Here is a 10,643-nt window from a genome sequence, read left to right on the forward strand (position 1 = left end):
ACAGATCACTGCAGAGGGGGCCTGCGTGACACACTGAATCACTGCAGAGTGCACCTGCTGACGCACAGATCACTGCAGAAGTGCACCTGCTGACGCACAGATCACTGCAGAGGGGGCCTGCTGACACACAGATCACTGCAGAGTGCACCTGCTGACGCACAGATCACTGCAGAGGGGGCCTGCTGACACACAGATCACTGCAGAGGGCGCCTGCTGACACACAGATCACTGCAGAGGGCGTCTGCTGACACACAGATCACTGCAGAGGGGGCCTGCTGACACACAGATCACTGCAGAGGGGGCCTGCTGACACACAGATCACTGCAGAGGGGCCTGCTGACACACAGATCACTGCAGAGGGGCTGCTGACACACAGATCACTGCAGAGTGGCACCTGCTTGACACACAGATCACTGCCAGAGGGCGGCCTGCTGACGCACTGCATCACTGCAGAGAGGCGCCGCTGACACACAGATCATGCATAGGCGCCTGCTGACACACAGATCACTGCAGAGGGGGGCCTGCTGACACACAGATCACTGCAGAGTGCACCTGCTGACACACAGATCACTGCAGAGGGCGCTGCTGCACGCACTGACACTGCAGAGGAGCGCCTGCTGACACACTGATCACTGCCAGAGTGCACCTGCTGACGCACAGAATCACTGCAGAGGGGGCCTGCTGACCACAGATCACTGCAGAGGTGCCGCCTGTCTGGATGCCACTGATCACTGCCAGAGGGCGCCTGCTGACGCATGTCACTGCAGAGGGCCGCGCTGCTGATGCACAGATCACTGCAGAGGGCGCGTGCTGACGCACAGATCACTGCAGAGGGTGCCTGCTGGCACATGTATTACTCTGGGCAGTTTTCCAAGCACACATTCACATATAAATATGCAGCATACTTACTTGCACAGTATCACTCAGTATCCAACCATCAATAAAATGACCATCTTCAAAGTGACCCGTATATGCAAGTTACATAGCTTAAGAAAGCTTCGCAAAAATGCAACCACGTAGAGTACTTATTAAATTAGCAGCACTTCAACAAAAGTATCACCAATCGTTATATATGCTCTATGCTGGCCCTTTACCCCACAAAGCACTACTAAGTGATAGCACTGGTACAAACGACATGTGAAAGAGAGTCGTTATCTCATTCACCGGCCACTAGGTGTCATGGTACCACTTTACTGTAGAGGGTCGTTACTGATATAGCCATCTAAATGTAGGGGCGCTGTCTAACATAACACACGTGCCTCAGTACATCGCCTCCTTGTTGTACAGCAGGCGAAGTTGTTTAGATTCTGCTCTCATTTCCCGTGCATACAATAACATGGCCACGAAGATGAGTACAGAGATTACGCCGAAGCCGGCCACTAGCCAGTACCATAGGTTGTTCACGTAGTCCAGCGGCAGCGGACAGTTGTGGTGAAATTCGCGGAAGTCCGTCCGATTTGCCGTTATCCGCGTCTGTCGAGAGAAACAAAACAACTGAGAGTTCGGTCACACGATTAGCGAAGCTACCGCTTTGTTAGCCCGCCTGGCTAACACGCTCACATTTACCCATTTGTCAAAAATTTTCATTTTGCACATGGATGGGATCAATGAAAAGAAGACATCCACATTCGTAAAGGTGAGTTGCAGTTTAATGATAAACACCGACTCCAAAACCAAACCAGAGTGACTGTAAACTTGATAAGAAGAAAATAGGAGCAAGCTGGGGGACAACAGACTTCAATTAGCTCAAAATATAGCTTCGTGAAATACATCACAGCGTGGATCCCTTTTAACAGCACTCACCTTCTCTAAAATGATTTCGAATATGACTACTAAATCTTCATTTCCATACGGTCCTTCGTTTCGTTTCACAGTTTTATTTATGGCAGACCAGTACTCCTTAGTCATCTCCTGCTCAGTGGTGGTAGAATGTAAGCTCTTATAGGCCTCTGTGAATGAGACAAGCACTTTATTACATGGATTCGGGCATAGCTGCACATATACCTATACACTATACATATACATATACATATACATTATAGATCATCACCTAATGCTACTTACACGATTCACATCAAATGGCTTAGGTTTACCATCTTCATATTACACCAACATTTTATCAGAATGCAACTACAATAGTTTGGCTTTAGTGCTATACCCACCAATGTGACTTATGATACTTGTGTAGTTGTAAATGGACTCAAGCAGTTGGTCAGTAAAATACTGAAGGTTGTTCTCCCAGCAGCGGTATCTGGAGTCTGTAGGTGGCATCATTACAGTGCAAGCACTTCTGAAAATTTGTAAATACGTATTCCATTACTTTACTGAACTCTGTACGCGTGTTGTACATGTATAGGGTCAGCATACGTAACAATCATGAATGGTATATAAACATGGCTGTATAAACATGGGTACATAAACATATTTACGCTGCCACCAGATACTACGCATTTAACACATATTGTGCTAATATGCGTGTAGACAGTAAATTTTGTGCCTGCGTTATAACACTACACCACTGGTCACATGGCACATTTGTGAGAATGTTACTGGGTGCCCCTATGAGTCTCTGATAGCGGGAGGTGTTATTTCAAGCTCTGTTCCCCTTGCACCTGATAGGTCTAGTCCCCTCCTCTCCGTATTCCTGCTCCACCTCATCCCCCTGATCTACCCCTTTCTCCTTCTCATGCTGCTTCTCTTTCTTCTCTTCCTCCTCCTCCTCCCCTCCTCTTTTTTCTACCACTCTATTTCATCCATCTCCTCTACTTACTCCTTCTCCTCTACCTAATCTATCCTTCCCATGCAGTCTACCTTTTTTAGCTCACTCTCCTCCTCTACTTTCTCTCATTCTTCTACCAGCCACTCCTACTCCTGTACCCAAATGAGCAACTCTAATCATCTGACCTGCGATCCTGGCCCTCATTTTCGCAAATGTACAAAACTTCACAAGTTGAAGAGGCAGTACATGAATAATTTGTTAATATATCGTTCTTTGCGAGTTACCGATTTCTTCCTGGCAGGTGGAAGCTAAGCCTAGAGTAGACGTAGTTATACTATCAGTAATTAAGCTTGATTCGCATCTGTTTCCTTGACATAAATGAAAGTGTCAATGACCCACTGTAGGCTCACTCACAGACACACACGCACGCACGTACAACACAGCCAGCCGACACGCACACGAATGAAAAGCCCGCCAAACCCACCAGCGCACGCCAAGCCACGCACGCAAGGGCACCAGCAACATAACTACACCACAGGCAACACAATGTGGACACGCACATGAAGCACAAAAAAGAACAAGCATCACAAAAAAAAAAATCACACTACATGCAGCATAAAATTTTAGCTTCCGATGTGCTAATTGATCATGATTTTGTTTCCGTATATACTCATGATCGCGAGACGTATTTTTCACCTAATATATCCGCTCAACTGGACACGTCGCCATGAATTGTGACACCTATCGGCCAAATGGCGCGGCTAATGTGCTGTATTTTACCTCCTCCGATCACAATAGTGTTTATATCAGCGAAAGCGGGATGAGCTGAAAGTCCCGTATAAAGCGCAGGGCCTAGCAGCGGGGCAATCAACAGGCCACATGCCAACTCTGGGACAAAGTCGAGTAAACAACTAGAAAACAATATGCAACGCAACCATTCACAAACCTACTCCCACTATTAACCACTTATCCACATGCTCGTGTCACAACATATACGTCCACACGTATACATCAACCCTTCGGCCTTCACCACAGCCAATGCAGCATCACGGCCGCACTCTCCCCCCGCACCTCCGCCGCCCCACCCCCCAGCACTCTCGAGTCGTGGCCTAGTGCTCGCGTCCCCATCCCTTCCGAGTCGGTGATATATGACCATCGCAAGCTTCCACTAGCCATCCCATATACCTAGCGAATGATCAAATACTATAATGATATATATATATATTCCACCGAAAGCAGCCTTATATATCATTATATTCAGGCGACACCGCACACGGCACAAGCAACACTCGCAGCGGCGACACAGCAACGCACAGCGGCCGAGTCGGCGGGAGCGGCTAGTTTCTGACATTTAGCTTTTGTGAAAGCAAGTTGAATACAGTGACCCCAGTGGACCACGTATAATTGACAGGGTAGTATCGTAGAAGCATGTTTGATTGATTTGTGCGTTTACTATTACTTCATTAAGGTTTTAGCCTGACTCTGGTTCCAAGTACCTGTGATCACACGCGGTTGCGAGAGGGTGGGAACGGAACCCGCCACAGAGGTGACCCATCAGAGGGGGGTGAGCGCTCAAATGCAAGCTGTCTATGACAAAGTTATACACGGCAAACCTAGAGTCGCATTAAAATCGATATCTCATACTAACGTAAATGATTAGAGTGTTAAACGATAAACCAATAGTTTTGATGTATTCTTAAACGGTTTTACTCTAGTCGAATTTGATTGTTTTCGCTTACCCGATTTTGCATCTATTGAACCACATGACTATGTAAAATAATAACATAACATGTACGGACCGGATGCGTATGATATTGCAATCTGTTAATGCTTACGATACAAAGCTTGTTTATGTCCTACTATTTGGCTCAGTACATTCCAGTCGATATACGGGTACGAGTAACATTAGTAGCAGAGAAAACATTACTGAATGATGCTGTATGGTCTGGTACAAGCGAGGAGGTCCATGGAGGTGCACACCCACCTAGAGTTACGGCCAGCAGCCGGCGTCACCACCGCCGTGACCAACAGCACAAGCAAACCCCACCTACGTGTACAGACACGCGCGAGCTGGGATATCCACAAGTAAGCGAGGTCGTTACTAAACCTTACAGCCGCCATTAATCAGCTATAGCAGTGGTCACATTGCATCAGGCCATGTACGGCACAGGTATTAACGAGGCAGAGGTGTTAAAGACCGAAACTCGAGCTTACAAAATATCACTACTGGCTCGGCGCCATAGGATATACGCCTGATATTTGGATGTCGTAATCCATCAAATCAATCACCTAATCAAAATACAGCCGTCCCTAAGAGGTCACCCGTGAGGTTTTAAATGTTTCAGCTGATCAAAATGTCTGGCTATACAATAAGTCGGCAAGAGATGTGTGTAGACATTCATAGATACTCCAAGCGCTTGCTGTGACCATAGTCTACCTAGTACGTAACTTCGCAACGCATGTTCTATACGCCTACCCCACGCCCCACCCCACCACCGCGTACGCCGTCTCTCCAACCCACCACACCCAGCCTCTCGCACCCCACCCCATTGCAACCCACAACCATCGACGTAGTGCTGAGCGAGCACCGTCTCCACATCAGAGCCGCTTGACTCGCCTCTCGCCGTTCGATATCCTACCTCACCCACCCGACAAGTAGCGGCCCCCTTGCGCGCATCACCTGTGGTCTGGCTCGCATCCGCCACGACTACACCCGCCATGCAGCCCAAACCTCACACACCAACCTCTTTTCACCACAACAGCCTGATTAAAACCCAAGTGCCACAAAAACCTCACCTCCCTCCCCTCCTACGGCCTAGCTAACCCATTACACGCTACCGCACCACAAACACACCCCCCGCCTCGATCCCCTTACCTGATAGCAAAAACATCAACACACCACCCAGTAGGATACAGATTCACTAGCGTAACGAGGCTCCTGTCAGCTGCAAGGCCACTCCACCAACTAGACACTTCTCCCCCCATCCTCACCCCGCGCTCACCTCTGAACCCTCACTCGCGCCCACTTGTTCGTCGTCTCACTCCGCACTTCCCACCGCCCCCCACATAAATCGGGAGTGATGATTAGTCGTGGTGAGCCACCCTCCCGTCCTAATGTTGTAATCTGACACCCTCACCTCACCTCACGGCACACTCAGAGATCACCCATAACCACACCCGTCAAAGCGCCCAGCCGGTCCGGCCTCACACCACTCCACCCGTGCCCCACCTCTAGCCCCCTCACCTCCCACACACCCCCCCCCCGCTCTCTCACCCTTGCGTCTGACAGTCCCCAACCCCCCCGTCTCTCCGTCCCTACCACCCATCCGCGGCCCCTCGCCGAGCCGCACCCCCATCCACGACGCGCACAGTGGATTGGATGCGATAAGAATAGAAACATAACTACGTCATAAAGGTACAACAGTATCTATTATCTAATGGGACGGACTAATGGTTAAGACCACGTACAAGGGGTCAATAAGTTCAGGATATCGACACCATGGTGCAAAAGTCAATCAAAAAAAAAAGATCACTGGTAAATAAACTTGTGTTACTACACTGATATTGGTCGGCAGAAAACACCTCAGTAATGGACAGCACACGAATAAGTACGCCAGCGAAGCAATGCCTATGAACAATCTCCATATAGAAATGTAAGCTTCGCCTTTGTGCGTAGCAAAACACTTTTTTCTAGCGGTCTATATTCAGCCCATGCATCACGTATAGGACGATAATCTCGTCTCATTAGTCAGCTTAGCTGCGAACGCTTCAGCCAAATATTTTTCAACACGTCACATTTGCTAATGTGAAGAATGATTAATTATAACCGCAGGAGCCGTAGTCGGCCCCTCCCAAAAAAGCTAGGCACATCCACGCACAGAACCAATATGTAGCCCGATGCGGGGAGTCTGGGTGTACATGACCCCACGAAAAACAATTTCGAAATGTAGAGACCCTGGAAAGTAGAGCATTTTCCTAGCACATCTCATCCAGAGATTATGTTTGACAGCAATCAAATGTCATGATTTGATTAAAGCATCGAATTTGGTAAATTTCAAAAGAGGACTGTCAGCTACAACGCTGAAGTTTTGACTAAAAGTATCTAAAATATATATTATGAGTATAGATAACTAATAAAACGTTATTTAACCACACAATTGATATACTTATCAGTACCTATATTATGAAAAATAGTTGAGGGCGCCTTAACTGGGTGCGATAGCTGGGTCGGTGGAGGGGCACTCCACTATATATTGCATAGTAGGAGTATGTGCGCGGGAGAGACGCCACGATTTTCAACGCAGGCTAACCCACTACGAGTCCGCGCAACAAGACCGCACAACTTCCCAGTTCCAGTGCATACGAATGTTTTAAAGAACTATCTCGTTCCAAAGAGCAAGTCTAAGTTTGTTAGGCCATCAGATCATATGACATTTTTGCCCAGATGTCCGGACAACTGCTAGTTTTTAAATATTTCCGAAATTCCAGTGCATCGTACTTCAGAATAGTTTCGAAGCCGGGCCCGTCAGAGCCTGCATGCAACGTGTGCTGTGTTGTATGTGTGCGTGCCGTGCGTACGCGTGCCGTGCGTCGGCGCGTGCGTGCTGTTGTGTGTTTGTGTCGGTGTGGGTGTGTGTGTGTGTGTGGTGTGTGGTGTTGTGTGTCGTGTGCTGTGTGTGTGCTGTGTAGTGTGTGTGTGTGTATGTGTGCGTGTGTGCGCGTGTGCGTGCGTTAATCTCTTCTCGCGGGTCATGTTTTTTCTGCACTCTATCGATAATCATACAAAACACACAATTATTGTTGAAACATGATCGCACATAAACTAAACACGACGCACACCGGCCGGATTCTACACAGCGAAGCACAGAATGGTCTTACAATAGTGGACCTAACAAGCATAGATTAAAAGCCAAATCACTAGACAGCACGCGCCCCGGAACGGATTTCACATCCACCACACACAACATTCCCGCCAACCAGTTCAGGAGACGGCCACGCCATCTTCTAAAACGTGTGCTCAGTAGTCATAGCAATTGCAGGTTTCAACGAAATCCTGAGTTCCGCCGACCCCCATATTTTACGACCATCACCAGTTACACGGCACATACACCACCATTCAACACCTATCGTAGTTCCAAGAGACCCCCATTTTTCACGGACCTGAGTTAGCTACTCGGCAAAAGAGCCCACCCGAATTTTTGATCTTCGCAGTCGGCACATGAGACTTAGCGCATAATGGGTGGGGTGACGATGCCCCCAGCCCGGGGTATCTCATCCTGGAATATATGTTGGGCTCACACTCTATGGATTCCGGCCCATGCACGAAATTTTTTTTTTAACTCCTACAAGACATACTGTGCCACGAGCAAGGTGCCGTGCTGACGCAGGAGCTCAGCGCCAGACCATGGCCGCGACTACGCACTAAGCACCTATGAGCATAAAGGAGCACCGATGCCGACACTAGGACACAAGCGATTTTTCAACAAAACCTGATGAAGCGATGAGACGCGATGAAGCGATGAAGCGTGAAAAACGATGTCAAGGTGTAGCGCGTCTCATGTTGTCACAGCGCTTTATTTTTAAATACGGGTGAGACTCGGTTCCAAAAATCAAACATGTATGATTTTACGCGAGAACCGATTCCAATTCTGGGACACGCGACTTTTGTACCAGTGTGCAAGCAGGTGACACCACCCGACCCACAACTCACCTCAGGAACAAAAACACGTGTACGGGGTGGAGATACCAACCTAAAACCACATTGAAAGAAATTCAACTACGAATCGGGTGTGGGCGCCCGCAGCAACACTTACATACCAGCTTCATGCGCTTTCCATCGCACTGTCATCGTTTGTAAAGAATCGAGGGCTGGTGTGCGGGCGCAAACGCCTTAACCCTCGCCAAGACATATTTTTGGTTGATTCTATCAAACGCGCAAATTGAGCAGTAAATAAGGCGATAACGAAATCTGCTCTGAGAATGGTCACAAATCATTCTGCTAAGTTATCGACGAAGAAACAGAAAAATAATACGATCACAACCTGGTCCAAGTCTTGGCTTTCCCATAACAACACATGTAGTAAAATTTTAATGTGTATAACGGCAGATAGAAGACCACAGACACCGAATTCACCAAGACCCAGGCCGGAAATGAATAGGAAATGAAGGATGAATAGTTATAGCAGTTTCACTTGTTATTTAGGAGGTAAGTAAGCCCAAAGGTAAACGAGGACGCAACTCGAACCAGCATCGTACGTCGTTGCGAAAGCTTACCAGTCATGTAGCAATACGAAATTTAGTGGCAATTCAGTTTCTTACACTTCGGGCGTTACAGAAACAGAGCATATATGCGATATATATAATAGTATAGACATCATCGTATCGCTAAAAACTAATTGATGAAGGCGAATAAATATCGAGAAAAATACAATGCGCAGACATAATACGAAAAAACAATATCAATACTTCCCTGGTTAAATTCTGAGTGCGCAGTACCCAGTGTGTTTACCAACACGAGTACGTTTTGGTTAGTTAGGGAAGATTTCAAGAACAGAGAAACACCAAATTAACACCAACAAGAAGTAAAGCGCAACATAACAACAAAAATTCACAAAATCAAAAAAACGACAACCAGTCACCCATCGCCAAAATACTCAATGCACACGATCTACAAAAAGCAAGAACCAAGAAAAACACCAGGAACTAAAGCCACACCAAGCACAGCACAAGCAAATAATCCAAACAGAAACAGGATCACAAATGACGTGAGTAAGCAAGAAGTCAATTTTTAATTGAGCACACCATCGACGTACACCATATAGAAGACGATTGCCATCTGTATATCGCAATAATCAATTTATAAACCAAAATAAAATCACAATTTGTGACCGTAGATGGCACTATACCCGCTTTGTAGACTTAGTGATGGCATTTGAAAATAAATAGGTTATGCTGCGTTCCGACATGTTTTGTAAAACTTTACTCTAATTTAGACGTTTTATCGGCAGGGTGGAGGAAAATACCAATTTTGGCATTAACAAGCGTATTGTCCAATGAAATCTTGTAAACGAACCAAGACGAGTGTGACACGCACAGACTGTTTGTGTCTATATAATATGCTATATTGCCAAACCCTACCTTATTTTAGCAAAATCCGTTGAACCTGAACTGACTAATGGCAATTCCCATTTTTGCCAAAAAATTGCCATGGCTCGAAAGTACGTCGACTGGCGTGCTTCAAAATAGGACGTTTAATATGGGAGCATAGCAGTTACCCAATCTCAAACATGTGGGCCAAACGGTTCCTGAGTTATCGTTGACCGTAGCGAAATGTTGACGGACGGACAGACGAATGGACGGACGGACGGACGGACGGACGGACGGACGATGGACGACGACCCATGGCAATAGCTCAGCTTGACGATGTCAAGGTGAGCTAAAAATGACTTACGAACATGTCGAAGACGGTGTTGCTGTATTTGCATTTCTTTGATCATCACTTTGCTTCAATGAAGTTATCTGCTTGATTTCAAATGAAAGGCAAAGGACAATAAATAAGCCCATACTCATCCTGGCATCAGCATATGAACATTGCATCTTGAGCACTAGTGTGCAAACAATCGATGTTCAGAGTTATAATATGGTGTATATATTTTAGTCTGTAAGTGTAACACTAACACTAAGTGAATAACAATAACATTAACATGAACATGTTCTCTGCTTTGTGATTCACGTTGTGATGCAAAACTAGTGGTGCCATCTCGCGACTGAGTATATCATAATTAAGTAAGATTGCCCCTTGAGATTGCCATCCTCTCTCTCTGCTAGAGCAAGGCTAGAGCCCTAGTCACATTCTTACCAAAAACTAAATTAAAAGGTGTTGACCTTGTTTTCACTAAGAATTTAGCATAAACGAAAAGCTTAT

General features: G+C 46.6%; 1 protein-coding gene across 1 annotated transcript; it reads right to left on the reverse strand.

The window, feature by feature from the left end:
• Positions 1-757: 757 nt before the first annotated feature.
• LOC106807539 lies at positions 758-10,442 on the reverse strand. Its single transcript, XM_014809907.1, has 4 exons — positions 10,170-10,442; positions 2,163-2,290; positions 1,804-1,949; positions 758-1,473 (listed from the first exon to the last, which is right to left on the reverse strand). The coding sequence occupies exons 1-4, from the start codon at positions 10,313-10,315 to the stop codon at positions 1,261-1,263; spliced, it is 633 nt and encodes a 210-aa protein (XP_014665393.1). The 5' UTR covers positions 10,316-10,442; the 3' UTR covers positions 758-1,260.
• Positions 10,443-10,643: the final 201 nt, after the last annotated feature.

The sequence above is a fragment of the Priapulus caudatus genome, unplaced genomic scaffold (genome assembly GCF_000485595.1).
Source record: "Priapulus caudatus unplaced genomic scaffold, Priapulus_caudatus-5.0.1 Scaffold221, whole genome shotgun sequence".
Classification (NCBI taxonomy): Eukaryota; Metazoa; Priapulida; class Priapulimorpha; order Priapulimorphida; family Priapulidae; genus Priapulus; species Priapulus caudatus.